The sequence below is a fragment of the Festucalex cinctus genome, chromosome 5 (genome assembly GCF_051991245.1).
Source record: "Festucalex cinctus isolate MCC-2025b chromosome 5, RoL_Fcin_1.0, whole genome shotgun sequence".
Taxonomy (NCBI): Eukaryota; Metazoa; Chordata; class Actinopteri; order Syngnathiformes; family Syngnathidae; genus Festucalex; species Festucalex cinctus.
Genome location: NC_135415.1, coordinates 7,771,264 through 7,795,000, shown reverse-complemented (window position 1 = coordinate 7,795,000; position 23,737 = coordinate 7,771,264). Strand labels below are relative to the sequence as shown.

Genomic DNA, 23,737 nt, shown 5'->3' with positions numbered 1-23,737 from the left:
GAGCCATCCGCTTGTGCGACATGAGGGCGTCGGCACTCTGTGACAACCATGCCAAATGTAAGCAGATTTCAATTCAGGTTTCTCCTCACGGTGCTTGTCAATCTCGTGAGTTAACTCGAGGATAATGGTGCAGTATGTAGGAACGAGTGAAGCACATTTTTCCCCCCTAGTTTTTGAAGAGCCAGAAGATCCAAACAATCGTTCCTTCTTCTCCGAAATAACGTCATCCATCTCTGATGTGAAGTTCAGCCACAGTGGACGTTACATGATGACCCGTGACTACCTGTCCATCAAAATCTGGGACCTTAACATGGAGACTCGTCCAGTGGAGACTTATCAGGTATGTTATGCTGGCCAAGTGAAACTATTTCTATATAATTTGTCGATCTTCAACATTGTCGTTCTCTATCAGGTGCATGAATATCTCAGGAGCAAGTTGTGTTCACTCTACGAGAACGATTGCATCTTTGACAAATTTGAGTGCTGTTGGAATGGGAACGACAGGTGAGAATTTAATTTTCTCTTTATTATTTTTATTCTGCCTGCCTTGTTATGCTGTTTCCAAGATGACCTATTTATCGAATACCAACGAAGGTGCTGACAAGGTTGCTTGTGGTGCTTTTAAGGTGGCAAGAGGAAATGTTTCTCTTCCTTATAGTGCACATCTGTTAGTTTTGTTTACGATCCAGTCCACTTAAACGATGATCTCTGTCTCACTGTCACTTCCTGCCTTGTCTGCAGCGTGATCATGACCGGTTCCTACAATAACTTCTTCAGGATGTTTGACAGAGGCTACAGGCAGGATGTGACCCTCGAGGCATCGAGGGAGAACAGCAAACCACATTCTGTCCTTAAACCCCGCAAAGTAAGCTCGGGTGGGAAGCGCAAGAAGGATGAGATTAGTGTAGACAGTTTGGACTTTAACAAGAAGATCCTCCACACTGCCTGGCATCCCCTGGACAACATAATTGCTGTGGCCACTACCAATAATCTCTATATATTCCAGGACAACCTGAACTAGCATTTGATGATCCATTTCCGCGCATATTACACAGACACACAACCTCTGTCGTCTGTACAAGTCTGGCTCAGACCTTGGGTATGACATTTTTCATGTGTAATGCAAAATGAGCATACAGGCTGTGTTGAGCTAATTACTGTACAGACTTTGGGATTCATGTCGTTTCCCTCCTGTAGAAGCACCTGTTCATCCAACTGACCAAATTGTGCATTAGTGCCATTGCAAATTGTTAATGCATTCTTTGATCATACAGCATTTTATTAATGGGGGAGTCAAGTCAAAAATTGTCTTTACAATTATCTGTTCTATGAGCGCCCACTAGTCTAAACACAACATTCTGATTAATTGGCAGCCCTCTGAGATGAATTAAAAAAAGGGTGGATTTTTACACTTTATTCATATGCCACAAACGTAATATTACATACACAACAATTGTGGCACAACCAATCACGGTTCATCTTATCAACAGAGTATTAATCAGAATACTGTACTGTTTAGATTAGTCGGGTTGCATAGAACATTTTATTATGAAGAAAATATTTGGGTTGACTTCCACTTTAACCAAAATGCCGTGTTCAGGCTATTGTTGGTGCATAAAACATATTCTTACCGGCATTGTAAAGACATTTTTTGATTTTAGCAGGAAAATGTCTACGTAATTGTAGACACATTTGCACTGGCACGAAACACTGCTGATACAAGTGGTTGACACTCCTTATTTGCACCCACATATTTGTCAACTTGCCAAATATACGCACCACTCCTTCCTGATTGTATCATTAAAGGGCCAATCTAGGATTTCTCTTATTAAGGGTGTTCTACAAACGTGACTGCCACTTGTTTTTTCTGCTGCATAACCGTCTATACCAGCTTAAATGTTTGGGCAATACGATTGACTATCGTTTACATTTTCTTAACAGTAGGTATGTCAAGTTTTATTTGTTTCATTTCATTGGTTACGTATTTGCCAAGTGTACATTACCTGTTTAATTTCCTTTGACATACACAGCTGTCATTTTTTATTTTATTTTATTTTTTAAATCATATCTTATAAATACTTTGTTTTCATAGCCAACAGCATTCGCTGGCACTTAAATGTGAGTGCCTATAGTTTGGAAAATGGTGCGCAACAGTATGGATGCATTTCTACTGAACGAAAATCGTTATATGGTTGACTTTTTGACAGACATGGGAATAGTATGCACACATAGGCAGGTATTAAGGTTGGGAGAAATGACTCATGCCAAAGCAAAGTGTAATTTACGCCTGCAAATTAGAATCCTTTAGTGGTAAAGCCTGGCTCAGTCCTTACCGATGAGAACGGACCACCAATAATAGCTCAGGCTCAAAGGCTGGTATTCTGTCGTATTTGTGATGTCAGTCGGATGCTGCTGCCAATTTCCACATAAAACTAATTTATGTTGCAGACAGATGACTTTGACCCCGGATCAAGTTTTTTTTATGTTTTATATTGTACCTCTGAAGAGAAAAATAGTCACTATAGCTGATTTATTTTTGTACAAATTAAGACAATAGTTATAGTCTGATCACTGACGTTTTAAATTTAGCTGTCTGATGGTTGGTTTGACAGTGTTTTGTCATCTGGGTAAATACTTTTTTGAAAGTTCTATGACGTCGAGGAGGAGCATGTGCTTTCTGATGTGGGGAAAACACTTTCAACGGTTAGCTAGCTGTGACTTTTTTTTTTTATTATTATTTTAAATCATATTTCGATCAGTGAAAGCAGAAGCGGTATTTGGCCTAAAAGGGGTAAAAGGCTTTTTCCGACTTTTTCCAAAGCTAGTCAAGTGACTTGCCTTATTTTCATTTTCTTATTTAAGTATCTGCTCAATAAGTTGTTTTGTTTTTTTAACTAAATATATTATTTGAGTGGAGAGTTTGTGAAGCACTTGGTTTGCAGATGTTTAATGAATATGAAGAAATTACCTAAAATCTTCAAAGCCGCTTCTCCTCTCACCTCTATCACAAACTGCCCATTTTGTGGAGCAAACTGGTTGAATGAGGATTATTTTTTTCTTTCAATTACAATACTTTTTTATTTTTTTATTTAGTTTTATTTTTTTTAACCTTAAAAAATACAGAGAATTTTTTTATTTTATTTTTTAACAATGACTGACTGGAATGCCAACAAAATGTGATGATGTCACTTCCTCAGGGCTGTGTTTAATCTCCTTAAATAATAGGGCATTTTCAAAACATCTTTTGGCCTGTTTAAGATTCGTGGCTTTTCTAGGCAATCCTAGAATACGATGGTTTGATACTCACGCCAACAGTTTGACCTTGGGTTCCAGGTCTGGTCCATCACCCTTGCTCAGAAACATTTACTGCCATTTATTAAATAGATTTTTGTTCAAAGCTACTGTACTGGATATTTTTGAAAACCACAAAACCCCCATTTGCCTTTCTTTAAAGCATTAAGAGCTAAGATAACCTGACAAATGCATTTTGTTCAGTGTGCCAGACATGAGTCACTCAGGGGAATTCACCACTGCTCAGTGTTCAAAATATTGAACTGTACCTTCGAGATAGCAGCTTGTCAGTACTAAATAAAAAAAAAATAATGCCTTAAACAAAAGCTTATGGATTTTGATTGATTGTTCTGAACGTGTGGCAAAGAAGGCGAAAACCACGAACAGTGTTGGAGGTATGAGTTGTTTTTTTTACAGTAGCTTAGCTTAGAAATGCACTTTAAAAAATTTTGTGGGGGCCAATTATTTATTTCGCGAGGTCTTGAATAAAGTTGGTAGAATTTTGGAAGTCTACTTGTGCGAAACTTAACTATATCGCTGTATTTTTCAGATGGAATCAATTACTACATACGATTAAATGATACATTTCGAGCTTTTTTTTTCTTCTTTTTGCTTAATTGAAATATTACGGCTAATAAGTATGTAAATCTAAAGTGTAATATGGAATATAATGACGATTAATTAACATCACAAAACAATAAATAAAACCTGCCGTCTTAAGTAAGCGACTAAGTTACCTCCACATTTTAATAAATTTTTTTTATTTGTGCCGCAGGCGTCACTGAAATGATGAAGTTAAGTTTACCAAGTTCTGTACTTTGTCCACCATTTGTGATGAAAGCCTACACCATTTGGATCACTCATCACATAAAGCCCTGTGCATTTTGCTCAAACTTGTTTGGCTCCTCACATCACAACACAGTTGCAGCACACGTATTTTAAAATGAAAGACACACGTCCATCCATGAAAGAATACACGTCTATCATCGGACAGACTATGCGCATGCGCGCGCCCTGTTCATGTTGACGAATGCTAAAACAAGTCAACATGTCCACCGCTGCTGCTCAACAAAACAATAACGAAGAGCCCGGACTTCACGGTACGTAATATCATTTGTATTTATATGTTTCACACAACTTGCAGCAATTTCGAATTTCCTTAACGGTTGTTCTGTCTGTCGACCGTAATGGTGATGTAGCAATTCTGGTTAAAGTTAACATCGGGTAAAAGCGTTTCCTCATCCTCTTGGAGGGGTAGCGTCCAGCGGGTGACGTAGACTGACGTTGTTGAGAGATAGCCAATAATATTTCGCAATTGTTGTACTGATGGAAATTGTAACCAATCGCGTGACCTACTCAGTGTTGGGCGGACTCCAACCTAAATGAAAACAACTTTAGAGACAAAAACGACTTGACATTGCGCTGCTTTTTATTTAAAGATTTTCCTTGTACGCATCAATATTTTGGGGACTTCGGAGTATTAACGGTGTGTTGCTAGGCACAGTGTCTATAAGAATAAATTAAATAATAAATGGTTATGGGACATTCGTGGCGACAGTACTCGCATTGTCACTGCTAACAAAAACTATTTTAGACGAATTATTGACCCGGAGATTACCATACAATAATAATAATAATAATAATAATAATAATGTGAGTACAAAGTAGGAGCATCATATTTGCAACGGCGACACGCTGGAGCAGCTTGTCTGTTACGCAACAGAGACCTGCATTGTTGACATGGCTATAAAAACACTCGGTCGTGCTCGGGCACGTCGTTTAATCGTTTTACAGCCAATAATAAATTCTATTTCTCGTCGTATAGTATGAACGGGCGAAAGAGGCGTTTTGTGCGATTAGTTTGCATTGTGTGTGCAGCCAAGCTGATTGTAATGGATTACATAACGTCCTCCTGGCTATGAAAAAAATCTCGCTGTTAGTAGGGCAGTATGGCACAAAGATGAACGCCCTGCCCATCTCTGATGCAGTGCAGATAGTACAAATCCAACGCTTAATGTATTAATGGTTTATGTCCAATTTTCTATTAAACTGGATAAGTAAAATACTCTAAAGTTGTCTTAAACCTTGTTCGTTTCCAAGGCTCTTGGGTGGAGTTGGAGTTAAATGGAAACACGGGAGCTCAGGGTGTGCACACCAGCTTGCAAATTTCAGCTGCTGCAGACCAAATAAACGCAAACGCTGGCATGAGTCAAACCTTGGAAGTGGTGCCTGAGATAGACGAAACCCTAATCGGAGGACTAGAACATGTGCCATCCTCCTCCTCCATTCACAATGGGGACATGGAGAGGATCCTCCTGGATGCGCAACATGAATCCAGCCCGAGTAATTCTTCGTGTGACAGGTGGGGCTTAAGTTTTGTGCTACATGGTGTCAATAGTGCTGAAATATACTTATTGACCACAATGTGTCAACACAGTCCCCACAGGCCACAGAGTCCCAACCAGGACGAGGGTCAGATCACTTTTGATGTGGACATGTCCAGTCCAAGGGGTAGTCAGGTAAAAGTTACCCAGTTTCACTGTTTCAATAACAAAAACAAGGCATCATATATCTTTGCCATCACTTGTGGGATCACAAAAGCACTAAAGCAAAACAAACTGTACAACCTCAGGGGGGGTTGACTAAATGAGATTCACTGGACTTCATGGTTTGTGATCATCGTTTAGTCTTAATTATTTTTACTCCCTTTACATTTGTAGTCAGAAGAAGAAGAAGGCCCCGACAAAGACAGAGAAGATGATATCCTCATGAACAAAGAAATTGATTGGGTTGCTGATTGGTCCAGCAGACCAGAAAACATTCCACCCAAGTGAGCAGGCTTCTTATTTTTGTTTTGCATCTCATGGTTGCTTTTACTTTTTTATTGTTTTGATCTGAAGTTATAGGCTGCTTATTGTTTTTATATTATTCCAGGGAATTCCACTTCAGGCATCCCCGGCGTGCGGTATCTCTTAGTATGAGAAAAAGTGGAGTTATGAAGAAAGGTGGCGTATTCTCTGCTGAATTCCTCAAAGTTTTCATCCCGTCGCTACTCATTTCACACATCCTCGCTCTCGGAATCGGGTAAGATGTATCTTTAATGGCTGTTGAAATATTTTAATGCCTTACATGAGCAGTCTGTAACTTTTTTTGCAAAATGGACCAGTTTTATGTTCAGCATTATTTTGACAGACCAGGAAAAAAAAAAAGAAATAATAGAAAATTATTTGCCATTATAGTGGGGAAAAAAAAAAAAAAAAAAAAATATATATATATATATATATATATATATATATATATATATATATATATGTATATATGTGTGTGTATTATGTAAGAGATGTTTCTAATCCTTTTGACCCGATTGTCATGTTCATAATTTCCTGTTTTGAAGGGTTTACATCGGTAAAAGAATCGCCACAGCCTCTGCCAGCTCTTACTGAGTAGAAAATGAGCAGTGCCTGGATGTCCTCCGTCTTTCAAGCAGCCTGTTATCACGTGTTTCTCTGCTGTCATCGTGCACCACATTTACCTTCCCAATCCACGTTAGATTGTGTCACCTTGTAAGTGTATGCACACATGTTGTAATGTGGTTGCACCTCCTCACCTTGACCCAAGGCATCCCAATTGACTTGTATTCATTCAATAACAACTCCTGTTCAAGTTGAAAACAAATCTTAGTCATGTTGCAACACAAATACAAGTGTGACAAGAGTTGGGCCTCAGTGGGTTTTAGGTTTGGGGACGGGTCATCAAAATTTCACTCCTTAATTTTTGCCACCAGACAATCTGGCCTTCGAGCTGAGCCCGACTACTCATTCATTCACCAGTTATGAACCAAAAATATGCGCCATATCTTAAATATGAAAAGAAATACAGGTAGGTCGGAAGGAACTTGTAACGCCTTAACATTTTTTTTTTAGATGAACTTTAGATATGTAGTTTTTGAAGGAAGCATAATGATGCACACTTCTTTTCAAAAATAGAAGCTTGATCATTTTTACCTTGAGTGGTTTTCTGTTTAAAGCTTCATGTTTTGAAGACTGAGCTTGTAAACCTTGACCTACCATGTAGCCAGTAACTTTTGCATTTTGTGGTATTTGACTATATTATGATAGTGGAATTTGGGCCAGGCGGCAATATACCAGGCCATATGCTGTTTTGTTTTGTTTGTTTTTTTTGCCTATATATATTGCTTTTTCTCGCACGTTGCAGCAATGATGGCAAAGTGTCAAATTAATATCTTTTACCTCTGCACATTTTTCCTTATATTGTATTTTTTGGAATTTCCCTGACATGATTTGAAAGGCAGATGTGAAGATACTTAAAGCTGTGATCTGCTCCAAATAGTAGAATCTCTCTGATACTGAATATAATCATAATAATGCATAATATATGTAATGTCGGTGGTGTGTTGTTGCTGTCATTTGCGTCACCGTTTGAAGCAGAACCCACCACTGAATACACAGTTTCCTTGAGCCTGTTTTCATCTAGATGTCGCTGTCTATATCATTTCCAGTGTGATTTCATATGTACAATGCTTGTAAACCTACAGAAAAAAAAATAGTAAAACAAGTATTTACTAATTTAAGTGCATGTAACTTGTGTATATTGAAGCTTTAATGATAATGAAGATTAATGACTGGATAACTCATTTCTCAGTGTTTTAAAATTGATATAACAATGTGAAAAAACAAATCTATTCTGGTTTCTGTAGTATATTTGGTTTTCAAGACACGCAATGTACGGTAGGTTTCAATGCATTAAATAACACACTAATTCTTTAATCTTAAATATCACTCTGGGCTTGTGTACAGTTATTGAGACAGTGACTAGAAATACATTTTCCATAATGGAAATGTAATCATAATTGCTCCAGATCATTGGTCGGCTTCTGCACAGCTGGTAAGCAAATAGGAGAAAACAACATAAACTAAGTGAAATGACTTTGTGCTGAATAAAGCCTAAATCTGGTCATCTGAAGTTCGTCCCCATTTCTTAATATATGCTTCAATATGAGATGTGTCTGTATATTATGTATGTGTGTGTTTACATATGCACAGTAGATATTTACACACACCCCTGTTCAAATGTTTGGTATTTGTGACCTAAAAAAAAAAAAAACAAGACCAAGATAAAATTAAAACTTTCGCCACTTATTGTAACCTATGACGTATGCAACTCTAACACACACACACACACTCATATATATATATATATATATATACATACATATATATATTTTATTTATTTATTTATTTATTTTTTGACTGGGAAAACGGTCTAGAACTACACGTTCATGTTAAATGCCAAGTGTTTGTGATACAAATGATCAAGATGAATAATTTCAAAATTTTATACCATTAATGTGACCTGTAAAATTAATTTGAAACAAAATCAACATTCGGGGGAAATAACTAAAATAAACAACTGAGATAATATAGTTGCACAAGTGTCTTCACTCTACACCATCTTATAATTGTGGCTGTGCTCAGAAATACTGTAACCAATCACGTCCGAACTCATGTTAAATGTGAGGAAGAACACACCTGCCACCTACCTTTTACACCGTGGTAATTGCAATTATCATGGTGTCTAATCAACATTTTAATAATTCACACTTGTGAGGTGGGAGGATTATCTCGGAAAAGGAGAAACAGATTTACAAAAAAAAAAAGAATTGTAAACAATATTTGAAGGAAACCTTCATGCCTTCATGAAACATAATATAATTTACAGTAAAATTCTGCAGTTTTCCATGTTAAAAGAAAAATGTGACAATGGGACTTTCAAGGATACGGTTCTATTACGTAACGCTTGAGCCTTTATGGTTAAAACAATATGGAGCTGTGGCTGACAAGGGTGGGGTACTGCGCATGCGCGGTACGATTCAACCCCTTTCTTGAGACCGTCTTCTGGGATCCATTCCTACAGAATCTCAATAATTTGAATGATCCTCTCAAATTGTGGCAGTCATTTCGAATTAGTACGTTGGATAGCACCTTGTAAACGTCATTCACCATCGATATAAGTTGTTAGACAGGTACAAATTGTCCTGGGCGTCGACTGTCCATTGAGCATCCATTCATCTTTTCACCGGCTGCTGAGCTTTTTGCAGTCTCGCTTGCTAGCGTGAGCCGAGAGGCAGGGGGACCACTGGAGGGATACTCAAAATGTCGGGTTACCAAGGAAAAAAGAACATTCCTCGAATCACTGTGAGTATATTCTAGTTTTTGCCCCACCGTTTTAAAACTCAGTGATGGTGTGCCCTTTTTCTTCTTCTTGCTACTGTACGCTAGCGAACGTTAGCCGTCATGCATCCAGCATCAGCAACATAAGCAGTCAATTTCCCCCCTTCATCTTGTTTGTGCAACCAACCACCATATATATCTATTTTTTACTTTTATTCCCAATTCCTGGTTAGGATTTTAAACCACACTGCGTGGTATAGGAAACACGCAGCGTGGATGTCGTGATAGTCGATAGAAATAAAATCTGTGTAAAGTAGGTCACTGGACAGCACCCTTCCAAAAACCCTAATCGTGCAGCTGTTTGATCCTCGCCGATGGATAAATAGTTGTAAAAATAGTAGTAAACATGGATTGTAATATGTTGCATTGGCATGCTGTAGTGTTAACACCGCAGATAAGCCTGCAGTGCGTCTACGTTCTTGACAACAGGTAGGTAGCTGTCAGCTCTCTGACCTGACACGCTGTCTGACTATATCCGTATATTACGATCATAATTAATGCAATAATTATGTAATGTAATAATTTATTTTTGTTGTATGAATGACAACAGATGTACCTTTTTCCATCTGTTGCAAGATCATTTAATTTTTCGAATATGGTTTGTGGTAAATAACTTCACAGACCAATTAAATCAAAATGGAGAAAGTAGAAACTTAAGGCAGAAAATTAGGTCACATAAAGAAGAGATTATTTTGTATTTGTTCAAGCTATTTCTTTTTTGTTTTTTGTTTGTTGTTTTTGCTTTGGCATTCCATCTAAAGAGCGGGGAAGAGGCTGTTTAAATGCCACTGGAAATTGCACTGTACACGACTATTTAAAATAAAATAACCTAGCCGTGAGAGCTTATGGCTATAGTACAAGGCAGTTTCAATTCTTAGAGCCACAGGGTAATTTTCCTACAATAACTCTTGCCTTTTCTCGCACACTGACCAAACCACCCGGCGCAATATCTCTGTGTTGATGTGCTGGTTGATTATATGGCTCACAGTAGTAGACTTTGAAATATATATTTTGTGACAATCATCCTGGAATCTTTATGAGACATCTCGCATTTGGCATCATGCATTTGGATTGTATCATTTTTATGGCTCGTTTTGAGGAGAAGTCAAGTAAGATTTGTAGCGAGGTTTCACAAGCCACATAAAATAACATGACAGGAGACCCATAAGGTCTTGGTTTTGACACTTCTTCATTGAGCTTTTATTGTTTGTACTCTACAACTGTATTACTACTGTACCATGTGAATGGTGTATTCTAAACTGCTTCACACTAAGGCCTTTGTACAGTCAGTGAATGAAGCCGATACATTTGGGCACATTTTGATTCGCACAAACAGGTCTTTTTATTGTTATTGTTTTCACAGTGCAAATAATTTAATAGAGTGCTTGGGGTGATATGCAGTGACTGGTATCTGACAGTCAGTGCCAGTGTGTTATAGAATTCCCTTATTAACATTATAAAGTACTGTACTCAAAATGTGTTTCTCTTGCAAGTACACAGAGACCAAAGGCTGTCACTAAAGGCACACTGCTTTTGTTCATCTGGACAATTCATACTATGACAAGTTTCAGGAAATTAATTTGAGTCTTTATTAGCTTAGCTTGACGTCATGTGGTTGTGAGAGTGTAGAAAAACAAATGAGAAGTAGGCCGCCAGTTCTCGTTTTCATATGTTTCTTTTTAATGATGGAGACAGAGTGAGCTTTAGCTCAGCCATGCCCCTAATGAGGACAAGCGCTGTTGAAAATAAATGGATTTGATGGATAGTTTATGAAATGAAAACTGCCTCCGTCTTGCAGAGTGACCGTCTCCTCATAAAAGGAGCAAAAATCGTGAATGATGATCAGTCCTTCATGGCTGATATCTACATGGAGGACGGAGTCATCAAGTAAGTTTCAAGTACAAGTTGTCATCATTTTGTCAATGTCAAATGAAAAACATTCATTATTTGATATCCATCCATCAATTATCTGAACCGCTTATTTGAACATTTCTAGCTACATCAATGACCTCCATGGTGGTGTTATCTTTCATACTGTTAGCTTTTTTTGAATTTTGATTGCACATCTTTTTTTCTGTTCATCCAGGCAAATAGGTGACAACCTAATTGTCCCTGGGGGAGTGAAGATCATCGAGGCTCATGGGAAAATGGTGATGCCTGGAGGCATTGACGTGCACACCCGATTCCAGATGTCTGACCGAGGCATGGTGGCAGCAGATGACTTCTACCAGGGCACCAGGGCAGCTCTAGCCGGGGGCACCACCATGATCAGTAAGTTGTCCATCAGCCAGATTTGTGTGTATTGTCAACAAAGATCCCATCACAGCCATTTTAACATTGCACGTGCATGCTACCAGATGTTTGTTTACAGCTAGCTCTTATTTGGTTGGTGTTTTCTAGTTGACCACGTGGTGCCGGAGCCTGGCATAGGCTTGGTTGCAGCGTTCAATCAGTGGAAGGAATTGGCTGATATCAAATCTTGCTGCGACTACTCTCTCCATGTGGACCTGACCGACTGGAAAAAGGGCACTCAGGAGGAGATGGAGACCTTGGTGAAGGAACACGGTATGTGACTGCTAAATTATTACTACGGTCAAGCCGAGTCATTGTGTCACAACAAATCTCACGTTTTTCCTCATTCAGTCCTTGCATGGTTTAAACCCCCACCCAAAACATTTTCACAATACTGTCCCATGTCTCTTTTGTAATTGTTTGTTTTTGTTTTACTTTTCCTCTTTTGCTCTCTTTTTTTTTTTTTTCCACTTTTGGCTCTCATAAGTTTTCTATCTTCAGGTGTCAACTCTTTCCTGGTCTATTTGGCCTATAAGGATGTTTTCCAACTTTCTGACTCTCAGGTACACTTAGCTCTTGCATGACTTTCGTGAGGTCTTCTCTTTCTATTGAATTTACATGTTTGACTGTTCGATGTCTGTGTGTGACAACTGCTATTGAGCTCACTTGTCTTTGTTGTGATATTTTAGATTTATGAGGTTTTCAGCGTCATCAGAGACCTTGGTGCCATCGCTCAAGTGCATGCTGAGAATGGGGACATCATTGCTGAGGTAAGACAAATATACTGTATAAGCCAGCCAGCCACATGTTCGTCCCTCTCCAGTGCCTCCCTGTGGAGCTCTAAAAATATAGTGTTTTTTTGTTTTTTGTTTTTTTTTTTATTTTTGAGATAAAGTATTCTTTAAATGAATTAACTCATTTACTCGCAGCCATTTTCACTGAAGCAACCCCCTTCGCTCCTGGCTGTTTACTGGATTTTGACTGATTTTTCAAGGCCCACAGAATATTGTGTTCTATTGCTATAAAAATATGGAACCTATCAAAAGAAAGATTAGAGGCCCTTCTTTCATCAGGAAAAAAAAAAGTATCTTTGTATCTGTTTCCGTTCTGCAGCAATTAGCATTAGAATATAGCTAAGTTTCATCATTATTCACAAACCTGTTGAAAGCACTGGGGAAAAGTGCTTGTTGCAACATGACCCTAGTTGATCTTTTATACACTGCTGCCACCTGCTGACCATTTTCTGTAATTACTACCATTATTTCACCTATTCTCTGCAGTTCAGAGGCTGCATCAACGCCTTCTGTATGCTCTAACATAAAAAAAAACACATTAAAAATAATATAAATATGTTTTTGGGACCATGCCAATATTTAAAATGTTTTTATTCAGAACATTTTTATACATTTCTGGGAGCAGATGGATTAATGATTGAATATTCCTAAATGTCAGAGTCCAAATTTTTAAGTTGTCAGGAAAAAAAGAGATGAAAGGTAGGTGAAAAAGTATTAAGAATTGCCTAAAAATGTTCAAAAAAGAAGATGAAAAGCAGAAAATTACCATAAAATGTCCATGAAATTGCCAAAAAATGTCAGAGAATTTAATTTAAAAAGGCATAAAATGCAACATTCAAAAAGTAACCATAAAGTGTCCAAAACAAAAGAAGAAATCCTGTAAATTGCCACAAAATGTTGACAAAATTACCAAAAATGTCAGAAAATGGATTGCAAAAAAAGCAGAATAAATATTAAAAAAAAAATAGTCATAACATGTCCAAAAAAGGAAGAAGAGAAGAAGAATGTCCACGAATTTCCCCAAAATGTCAAAAATTTGACAAAAAGGCAGAAAAATCTAAAAATGTATGGAAAATTGCAAAAAGGTAGAAGAAAATAAATTGGATGCTGCATATTTTTGTGTTCTGGTGCAGCTCTAATTACCTCTTGGTCCCTCAGTACATTAGACTACTAACACATTGTTTCCTACATCCTTCATCACAATGTTCAAATGTTTTGCAGCTCCAGACAGATTTTTTTTGGTCATTTATTTGGCATAAAATGGCTCTTTTGACAGTAAAGGTTACTGAACCCTGGTATAAGCACTAAGCAGTTCACTCAAATTTGGAACATGATGTGTTTGTTTGCATTTAATAGGAGCAGAGACGTATTCTTGAGCTGGGTATAACTGGGCCTGAAGGTCATGTTCTTAGTCGTCCAGAAGAGGTGAGGTGGCTGAAAATTGAACACAGCAGAGAGGCTGACGGAATGGAGAAATATTCTGCTGTGCGTACGTGTGCTCGGCAGGTGGAGGCAGAAGCCGTCAATCGCTCCATCACTATAGCCAATCAGACAAATTGTCCGGTCTACATCACCAAGGTGATGAGCAAGAGTGCTGCAGATGTCATCGCTCTGGCCAGGAAAAAGGGTATGATACCATGAGATGTTTTCTTTTCCTGTAAGCCAAACTTCAATTTTGCAATGCTGTTCCTATCTGATCTTTCAGGTTCGGTGGTTTTCGGTGAGCCCATCTCGGCCAGTTTGGGCACTGACGGCACCCATTACTGGAGCAAGAACTGGGCCAAGGCTGCGACTTATGTCACCTCTCCACCACTCAGTCCTGATCCCACCACCCCCGATTACCTCAGCTCTCTCTTGTCGTGGTTGGTGTTTGAAATCAAAGATAGCACTTTTCAGATTTGCTCCTTTTGTGCCTGCTTGGGCCAAAAAAGGACCAACTCAACCTTTTGGGCTATTCATCCATCCATCCATCCATCCATCCATCCATCCATTTTCTTGACCGCTTATTCCTCACAAGGGTCGCGGGGGGTGCTGGCGCCTATCTCAGCTGGCTATGGGCAGTAGGCGGGGGACACCCTGGACTGGTTGCCAGCCAATCGCAGGGCACACAGAGACGAACAACCATCCACACTCACAAGCACACCTAGGGACAATTCGGAGCGCCCAATTAACCTGCCATGCATGTCTTTGGAATGTGGGAGGAGACCGGAGTACCCGGAGAAGACCCACGCGGGCACGGAGAGAACATGCAAACACCACCCAGGAAGGCCGGAGCCTGGACTCGGAACTTTTGGGCTATTCAAATAACCCAAAAAAATGTTTAGAAAAAGTAACCCACAAAACAACAAAGCAATGTTTGGATTGTTATTAATTCAATTTTACCCAATATTTTGAGTTATTTAACCCAAAATGTTGGGTTAAGTAACTCAAAAATTGGGTTTTTGGCCCAGTTCAACTGGGTTATTCAATTTACCCAAAAAAATTGGTCAAATAAATAATCCAACAAAACAACCCAACAATTGGGTTGTTTTGTGGGTTATTTAATTTGACCTAGGGATGTTCGATACCACTTTTTTTCAGACCGATACCGATACTCAGACCCTCAGTACTCAGCAATACCGATACCAACTGCCGATACCAGTAGTACATTTTGACAAATAAAAAAAATCACAAAAAGATATTTTTAAACAAATATAGTTCCTTTAATTTTGACAAAAAAAACAGCACAGTCACTCTTCAATAATCTTTAACGCTCAAAATAAAACACAAAAATGCTCTTTTAGTTTAAGATTCACAATTTTGAAGTATTTCCAAACCGGTGAAGTTTTGGTGAAAAACTGCTGCAAGCTAGCACCAGTTACAGGCAAGGAGGACTCACTTACCCCGGGTTTACACCGGATGCGGTTGCGGTGCGGTTGCGGTGCGGTTGCGGTGCGGTCCGGCGACGCAAGCAATTAGATTCCATTCATTCGAATGGTGCAGTTTACACCGCTTGCGGGTGCGTTGCGTGTCGACTGGGTCTCAGCTGCGGCTTGCCGCAGGCCTTCCGCAAGGATAGACCTATTTTCTATTTTTGCCGGACGCCGCAGCGGTAGGCCTCCGGCAAATGGCAAGCTAGCACAAAACACATCGAGCGGGACAGGAAGACCGACGCAGTTTCAAAATAAATTTCCAGTTACCTTTCAGAATAAAACACTCGCCAGCTCCTATTTCGCAAGCTTTTCAGCAAAACGTGACGTGGGCGTCGCCGGGCCATGTGCTCATTCACGGTTTAGACGCCAGCAAACATGGACGAGGAGAGGTTTATATTGGAGGTGGAAAACCACTAAATAATATATGACACGGCACATCCTTTTTATAAGGACTGTAATGTATTGTGAGTTTAATGTTCGCGATTGCTTGTTGTGCCCGTCTCGCTTGCCGTACTGAGCGGCAGCCGGACGCGGAAGACAGAAATAAAGAGTGGACCCGCACTGACCCGACTCTCGTTATTAATATACTTTACAAGGACAACCAAAAAAAGGATGCTGCATGGAATCTCATAGCAGAAGAAGAAGAAAAGGTTAAATCAAAAGAAGTCCACCTCTCTTTCTGCTTCTCTGTTGAGCACAGACTTTCTGTATGTTTGTCGTTGTGAAATGTCACATGATCGCGCGCGCGGTCCCGCGAGACACGTTGGGAAGTGGGCGGCGACGGAGCTGCCGGACAGCAGCTGTGCGGAGCCGGTGTGGATTGACCAAAAAATTGACGCGACCGGAGCACGCAGTCAAGACGCACCGCACCGCAACCGCATCCGGTGAAAACCCGGGTTTAACGGCTTCCCCCTCTGCCATCGGTCTGCGTCACGAGTACTCGAGTACTTGAATAAAGGCTGGTATCGGCCCGATACCGATACCTGGTATACCTGGTACTCGCCCATCCCTAATTTGACCCAACATTTTGTATTAAATAAGTACACAAAAATGGTTGGTTAATTTTTGACCAAATTCAATTGGGTCATTTAATTAACCCCAAAAATTGGGTCAAACGAATAAACCACAACAACACAAAACAGTAAGTTGCTTTGTGGATTATTAATTTAATTTGTTTAATAACTCAAAAAGTTGGGTCCATCAATTTTTGACCCAATTTGGGTTATTTTTGACCCGTTTTTTTTTTTTTTTTTAATTGACCAAATTTAATTGTTTCATTCAATTGACCCAAAAGTTAGTTCTAACGAATAAACCACGACACAAAAAAGTAGGTTACTTTGTGGATTATTAATTTAATGTGTTTAATAACTCAAAAAGTTGGGTCCTTCCATTTTTGACCCAATTTGGGTTATTTTTGCCCCGTTTTTTTTTTGTTTTTTGTTTTTACTAAATTCAAATGGGTTGTTCAATTAACCCAAAAAGTTGGTTCAAACTATAAACCACAAAAAAAAAGAAAAAAAAAGAGAGAGTTGCTTTGTGGATTATTAATTTAATGTGTTTAATAACTCAAAAAGTTGGGTCCATCCATTTTTGACCCATTTGTTTTGTACTCCTAATGTTTGTTGCACTGCCATCTGAAACTGCACTTTTGCATTCTGTGAAATCCAGCGGGGATCTGCAGGTGACAGGTAGTGCTCACTGCACTTTCCAGACATCCCAGCGTGCAGTAGGCAAAGATAACTTCACCCTCATCCCAGAAGGCACCAATGGCACTGAAGAGAGGATGTCCCTAATCTGGGACAAATGTGTGGTGAGGGACAATAAAAAATACGAATAAGAAATCTCCTAAATATATGTGGTCTGAGGTCCTGCTCGCATAATCTGTACCACCAGGTGACTGGGAAGATGGATGAGAATCAGTTTGTGGCTGTGACCAGCACAAATGCGGCCAAGATCTTCAACCTCTTTCCTCGCAAGGGCCGCATTGCTGTGGGCTCTGATGCTGATCTTGTTCTGTGGGATCCAGATGTCACCAAGATCATCTCAGCCAAGAACCACAACTTGGTATTTGGAGAGGCCATTTACAAACTGGGTGGTTTATAGTAATAAGTAGTTGACTTGCTCTCCTCCTGCCAGGCTGTCGAGTACAACATCTTTGAGGGCACCGAGGTTCGCGGAGGTCCTCTGGTGGTCATCAGCCAAGGGAAAGTCGTGCTGGAAGAAGGCAGCCTTCACACGACAGAGGGCTGTGGGCGCTACATCAGCCGGAAAGCCTTTCCGGACCACGTGTACAAGAAGATAAAAGCTCGCAGCCGGGTGCGTCCACGTGAGAAGAATGATCAAACACGGTGTTTCCCAACCTTAATTGAGCCAAGGCACATTTTTTAATATTAGAAAAATCGTATGGAATGCCACCAAACCATAATTAGAGGGAATCAACACTGCCATGAATAGCAAAAATCTGTGAAATATGACGGCGGTCACTGTATTGAAGTAAAGAATAAGTTTAGCAGTAGTGGAAGAGCATTTAATTATTCTGCCTTCACCATAAGTGGCATTTTGCGATGAACAAATATAAATTCTGATATATCAATAAATTCACACTGATTACGTGAAATTGATTTCTCATGACGAAGGTTATTTTAGTTAATGAGAACTAACGAAAAAACTAAAACTAGAATTCAAAAAATGTTTTCGTTAACAAAATAAAATAAAAACGAAAATGCTTATAAGGTTTTTAAAAAAACACAAGCTAACTGAAACTACATTTTACATTTACAAAACTAACGATAATTATCGCGAAAATATCCTTTGTTTTAGTCTTTGGTAATTAATTTCATACATAAGCTTTTGATTTGATTTTAAATGTGATTTTAAGCATATTTATTTTGATGTTAACTGGAATGAGGAAGTTTTAAAGTGTCACACAGAAGTGATGTCATCTAGCAGCAGCCAATAGAAAAGCACCTTCAGATGACGTCGCTCCAAGATGACAATTTTGCTCCAATGGCTCGGCTTGCCTGCTTTTTTATTTAAATAAGCCAAAATGCAATGTGAGGTCAGAAATGCGTTACTTTATTTTTATTTTTATTTTTATTTTTTAATCGCGGTGTTCATTAAAGGGATACTTTACTTATTTAGCCATTTTTGGCAGTCAAACATGAATATTTTGCCTATAATAAATTTGATATTTTCATTATTTTTCATGTACAATTAGTACCTTTAAAAACACATTTTGCAACTTGCTGTCGACTGAAAATGACATCGCAAGGGCTCAGGTAACCAATCACAGCTCAGCTTGTGAATGTCACATGACCAAACCTAGAAAACAGTTGAGCTGTGATTGGTTACCTGAGCCCTTATGATGTCATTTTCAGTCGACATCTAGTTGCAAAATGTGTTTTTAAAGGTACTATTTGTACGTGAAAAATTAAACTATAAAATGAATTATAGACAAAATATTAACTTTATTGCTATAATGGCACTTGGCAAATGGCAAATGGCACTTCATTTATATAGCGCTTTTCCACCTTTAAGGCACTCAAAGCGCTTTACATTTTGACTACCCATTCACCTACTGATGACACAGCATCAGGAGCAATTGGGGGTTCAGTATCTTGCTCAAGGATACTTCGACGTGATCACAATGGCCTGGGATCGAACCCACAACCTCTGGTTTGGGAGACAACCACCATACCACTGAGCCACGCCGCCCTCTAATGGGCTAAATAAGTGAAGTATCCCTTTAAATATTACGCACAATTAATATACATTTTTTTTTTTTTTTTTTCAAATGAAAAGTAATACTGAAACTAGCTAAAACTAAGCATGCTCCAAATATCTAAAACTAGTCAAAATGAACATAACCACCCTGAAAACTAATTAAAATAAACTACATTTAAAAACAAACAAACTTAAAACAAAATAAAAAGTAACAAAAATGAAAATTCCAAAACTATAATAACAATGCTCATAAATATGCTATGGCACAATGGCTGGGAATCACAGATGTCACATGACGAGTAGCAAACGCCATCTCACTGACGCAATAATGTGAATGTTCAGCTGACAGAGTTGCGCGGAGTCCCCCGGGGTCAATACGATGGGCCGGTGTGTGAGGTGATTCTTACTCCCAAGGTTCTGTCCTCAGTCTCTGCCGTGACGACCTCGCCGACCAAGCAGCAACAGCAGCAATTTATTCCGCAGCCGGTGCGCAACCTTCACCAGTCTGGCTTCAGTCTGTCAGGTGAGTGGGTTTTTTCGTGTTTCCTCCCTAATAGGGCAGCAATTTGACTTGCAAGTTGTATTGTGATGATGATGATAAATGTTGCCATTGTTAGGTGCCCAAATTGACGACAATGTCCCACGCCGTAACACCCAGCGTATTGTGGCCCCGCCTGGAGGAAAAGCCAATATCACCAGCCTTGGATAAGCTGTTTTCGAATTGCACCAATGTGCAGGGAGGCACAGGAATGGCACCATGCCACTCCTTACTTGCCCCGCACGACACTCTTTCATCTTCACTCACTGTTTAACGTCAAGGAAAGCACTACTGTACTTCATTTCATCTAATAGGAAAGATTCAAGGGAATTGAGATTGTTGTAGGTTGTAGAATATTTTGTTTCTTTATTTAATTGTGCTGCTATAGTGTGTTATAGTTGCACTTCCCATTTTTAATCCGATTTTGTTTTGGATCACATTAACTCATTCTCTCCCAGCCATTTTCAGTGAAGCAACCGCTGTTTTACTGGATTTTGACTGATTTTGCAGGGCCCACAGAATATTGTGTTCTATTGCTATAAAAACATGGAACGTTTCAAAAGAAAGATTAGAGTCTCTTCTTTCATCAGGAAGAAAAAATATATTTCTATCTGTTTCCGTTTTATAGCAATTAGCATTAGAACCTGTTCAAAACACTGGGGAAAACAGGTTGTTGCAACATGGCCCTAGTTGATCTCTTATACTCTGTTGCCACCTGCTGGCCATTTGTTGTAATCATTACAATTTCTTTAAGCGACCTCTTCATGTCAGAGGCTGCATCAAAGCCTTCTGTATGGTCTAGCATCAAAACAAAACAAAACAAAAAAAGATATGTTTTTGGGACCATGGTAATATTTAAAATAGAACATATTTAGACGTTTTGGGGAGCAAATCAGTTAAGGGTTACATTTCAATTTCATCCTGTATTTTATTTGGGGAAACACACAAAGTTTAAGACACTTCCCCTCCCAACTCATGTTTGTGTTAATTGTTGGCCTCCCCAGTTGTTATGTCTGCCGAACACTTTTGAGGATGCAGACACTGCAAAGTTCAAGGTGATGTTTGCAGAGGTTTGCTCTCTGCATCTGGTGCTATACGAGCAATGCTGTAGTGTACATGTGCAGATGATGTTAACTGTTCCTGCATCCATCATTCTGCTATTGTTTTTGCTTTGGAATATGCACCTGGGGGCGGATTTAGCCACTTAGTGAGACAAACTGCACCTGTACCAATCCAAATAATACACGTTTATGTGAGCTTGCAAGTTTTTATGTGGAGTTTCTGTTTTTAGATTATATGTTGAATTGAAAATAGTCCCCTGCTTGTTCTTTAAGATATTAATAGCACACTGTATCTATGAAGGCTCTTTTGACCTGATGGAACGTTGCAACATGGATTGTTCGACATTTAGGAGAACCCTAACTGCGTGCTAATGATGTGTCCACTTCTGTGTTTGTGTTGTGAACTGAGTACCAGAAATCCACTTCTCCCTTTGTCTCACCTGTATTTATTGCCACCGGTTTGAACCGGAGCCACAGCAAGTGGTCAGTAACTTGTAGATATTGTACGTTCCTCCGTTACCTTGTCAATTGTGCACCTCTAATGCCAGGCTGTAATGTGAAATGGATTGCATTTTGTTTTTTTTTTTTGGTTCTTGATAGTGGTTGTTGAGCTGTAATGTGCAGCGCTGGTGTTGTCCCACTTCCTGTGATATTTCACTCATGTATATCTTGTAGTTTGACAGGCAAACGTAAACGATCCATTCTGCATCTGACCTGACCTGTGTTGACTTCAGTGGAGTAAAATATAAATAAAACATTTGTTACTGACTCTTTTTTTGTGTGTGTTTTGGCTCCTCGTCCACCATTTAGCCCACAGTGTTTCCCCCTTGTCTGCTATTTAGCCTTTAGCTAGTGCTAGCGCTTGTGCACTTGTTGGAGTATCTTTGGCTTTTTCGCCGTTTTTTGTTTTGTTTTTGTTTTTTTGTTTTTTACACATCATAGCCCCAAAGAAGAAGAAAGCTATCAATGTTGATCCAGCCAGTTGATCCAGAATTTCAGTGTTCAATATGTTGTCACAGTAAGAAGCATGGCTGTATAACTAATATAGACCCTTAAAGCTGACGTCACCGCTTAGCTCCCACTGCGCCTCCCGGAGGGCAAACATCCCATTACAAATGAATGTAGAGAGTTTGATTTTCGGCGAGTGTTTTTGTTAAAAGGTGGGAAATATGTCAAGTGTCACAAAAAACATCCCGAGTAGGACACTACTATCATTGAAACCAGTCGTTTGGAGCTGCTAGCTACAAAAAAAAAAAAAAAAAAAAAAAATGGAGTTTGTTGGTGGGGAAAAGTGGAAGTGGAAGCTTAAGGTATGTTGTTTTTGGTTGAAACAGTACGTCAATCACTACTTTCATGGTGTAAATTGTCATTCATTAAATTGTTTGCGTCCGGATATACTCGTCTTGCTGTGTATCGAAGTCTTCAAGCGATCTTAGCTTGCTAGCTGCTAACAAACAGACTGCACGTTTACTAAACATTCCTCAGCAGAAATCAAGCCCGTGTTAAAGTGTTAATTGTGATAATCATGTTAAATCGTAAACTTTTTGTTCAAAATTACTTGAATGCTTGTGCAAAAAAGTATGAATGATTGTTCCACTATGGCGCATTCATCACGTCTGCCTCGAATTTGCAATCAGAGGTTAATGTTATGACCCACTGTATATGAAAAAGAGAAAAACTATCTGATATAAAATGATCTGAGGCTGAGCATATCCTCGTACTTTTTGTGGGTGCAAAGCAGTTGCGTCGTAGTTTCGCTCACAGTCGCACTAGCCACCGTGCTCGTCTTTCACTCCTCACTGTCTTCCGTCTGGTTTAGAATTGCTGCCGGCAGCCGAAAGAATGCTCTCATCTCTCTTTGAGCCATTAGAGCATCGGTCGGCCGCGCACAAGTTCACCATAGCATTGGTCGCTGATTTATCAACTGTTTGACCTAGTTTCTAGCTCACACTGATTGTTTTCTAATACGCTCTCAGTGACACCCTGCCCTCCACCGCAAGGGGCGCACTTCAACGTGACGTCACACTGGAAGGGTCTAGAACACATACAGTGTCATCAATAATAATAAAAAGTCAGCTCAAAATCAACGGGGAGCTAAAAAGCTATGTTTCGATACAACACTTGACAATACAATATGCAGAGCCCCACAGATACCAGAGAAAGAAATAGAAAATAATAAGCTTCATAACTGTCGTGGTCCAGCTGTCCAAGCTGCAGGCAGGTAAAATGATCGAGCTGAACTAATGAAAATTGTCATTACATAAATGTACTGTCTACATTTAGTCAGAGCCACTGTCAGAAAAGTACCCAGTCTAGACACAAGTAATTACAAAGGATAGGTGGTTCGTAATGTCAGCATCTCCACCCACGGATGATAGCTTTGGGCGAGAAATTGCCTGAGGAAGGCATCACAAGAATGATCCCTCTTGGGGAACTCGCCTGCATGAGTCATCGGCACAGCACCATCGAACATGTGGGCGAATTTATTGAGACGCTGCAATGACAATAAAGTTTCTAATTTTGTAACGAAAATGTCATCTGCCTGAGATATTTTGGGCTGCAGTATTTGTTCCACGACTCTTTCAATTTGCGCCAAATCTTGAGCCCAGTCCTTATTTTCCTTCTTTTTTTGTGACCAGCAGTCCAATACATTTGTCTACTATACAATGTGAATTAAACTTTCGATCCTCAACTCATGATTACATTGGATCCCCTCAAGCAGGGGTCTGCAACCTGCGGCTCTGTAGCCACATGTGGCTCTTTAAGCCCTCCACTGTAGTAGCTCCTTTTGGATCCGTAAAAAAAAAAAAAAAAAAAGTAGAAATTAATATTTTGTTCAATATTTGTTTCTATTTTTAGCCAAAAATATTATTTA

At 39.3% G+C, this 23,737-nt stretch overlaps 3 protein-coding genes across 4 annotated transcripts in view; all 3 read left to right on the top strand.

The window, feature by feature from the left end:
• Positions 1-3,632, top strand: part of ppp2r2aa (protein phosphatase 2, regulatory subunit B, alpha a) — a 14,701-nt gene extending 11,069 nt beyond the window's left edge. The window contains exons 4-7 of one of the 2 annotated variants that reach the window (XM_077521386.1): positions 1-57; positions 171-340; positions 413-504; positions 742-3,632. The exon at positions 1-57 is cut by the window's left edge and continues 108 nt beyond it. In XM_077521386.1, coding sequence (XP_077377512.1) covers positions 1-57; positions 171-340; positions 413-504; positions 742-1,021 — 599 coding nt within the window. In that variant the 3' untranslated portion in view covers positions 1,022-3,632. The remainder of the gene's footprint in view (positions 58-170; positions 341-412; positions 505-741) is intronic. The other variant, XM_077521385.1, reaches the window with a different exon arrangement.
• Positions 3,633-4,223: 591 nt separating this feature from the next.
• bnip3la (BCL2 interacting protein 3 like a) lies at positions 4,224-8,274 on the top strand. The gene is made up of 6 exons (XM_077522616.1): positions 4,224-4,391; positions 5,392-5,653; positions 5,729-5,810; positions 6,012-6,121; positions 6,226-6,375; positions 6,686-8,274. The coding sequence occupies exons 1-6, from the start codon at positions 4,322-4,324 to the stop codon at positions 6,732-6,734; spliced, it is 723 nt and encodes a 240-aa protein (XP_077378742.1). The 5' UTR covers positions 4,224-4,321; the 3' UTR covers positions 6,735-8,274.
• An 876-nt stretch (positions 8,275-9,150) lies between these two features.
• dpysl2a (dihydropyrimidinase like 2a) lies at positions 9,151-21,631 on the top strand. Its single transcript, XM_077522257.1, has 14 exons — positions 9,151-9,506; positions 11,341-11,429; positions 11,629-11,813; positions 11,943-12,107; positions 12,336-12,397; positions 12,524-12,604; positions 13,985-14,053; positions 14,135-14,255; positions 14,334-14,490; positions 17,209-17,350; positions 17,434-17,604; positions 17,677-17,856; positions 19,606-19,786; positions 19,881-21,631. The coding sequence occupies exons 1-14, from the start codon at positions 9,465-9,467 to the stop codon at positions 19,970-19,972; spliced, it is 1,737 nt and encodes a 578-aa protein (XP_077378383.1). The 5' UTR covers positions 9,151-9,464; the 3' UTR covers positions 19,973-21,631.
• The last annotated feature ends 2,106 nt before the right edge of the window (positions 21,632-23,737 follow it).

Excerpts from the sequence above, each read along its gene's own strand:
- dpysl2a (XM_077522257.1), top strand. The coding sequence starts at position 9,465 with ATGTCGGGTTACCAAGGAAAAAAGAACATTCCTCGAATCACT. Across the intron at positions 9,507-11,340 it reads AGAACATTCCTCGAATCACT|AGTGACCGTCTCCTCATAAA; the intron begins GTGAGTATATTC and ends TCCGTCTTGCAG. Across the intron at positions 17,605-17,676 it reads CAGCCAAGAACCACAACTTG|GCTGTCGAGTACAACATCTT; the intron begins GTATTTGGAGAG and ends TCCTCCTGCCAG.
- bnip3la (XM_077522616.1), top strand. The coding sequence starts at position 4,322 with ATGCTAAAACAAGTCAACATGTCCACCGCTGCTGCTCAACAAAACAAT. Across the intron at positions 5,654-5,728 it reads AGTAATTCTTCGTGTGACAG|TCCCCACAGGCCACAGAGTC; the intron begins GTGGGGCTTAAG and ends GTGTCAACACAG. Across the intron at positions 6,122-6,225 it reads CCAGAAAACATTCCACCCAA|GGAATTCCACTTCAGGCATC; the intron begins GTGAGCAGGCTT and ends ATATTATTCCAG.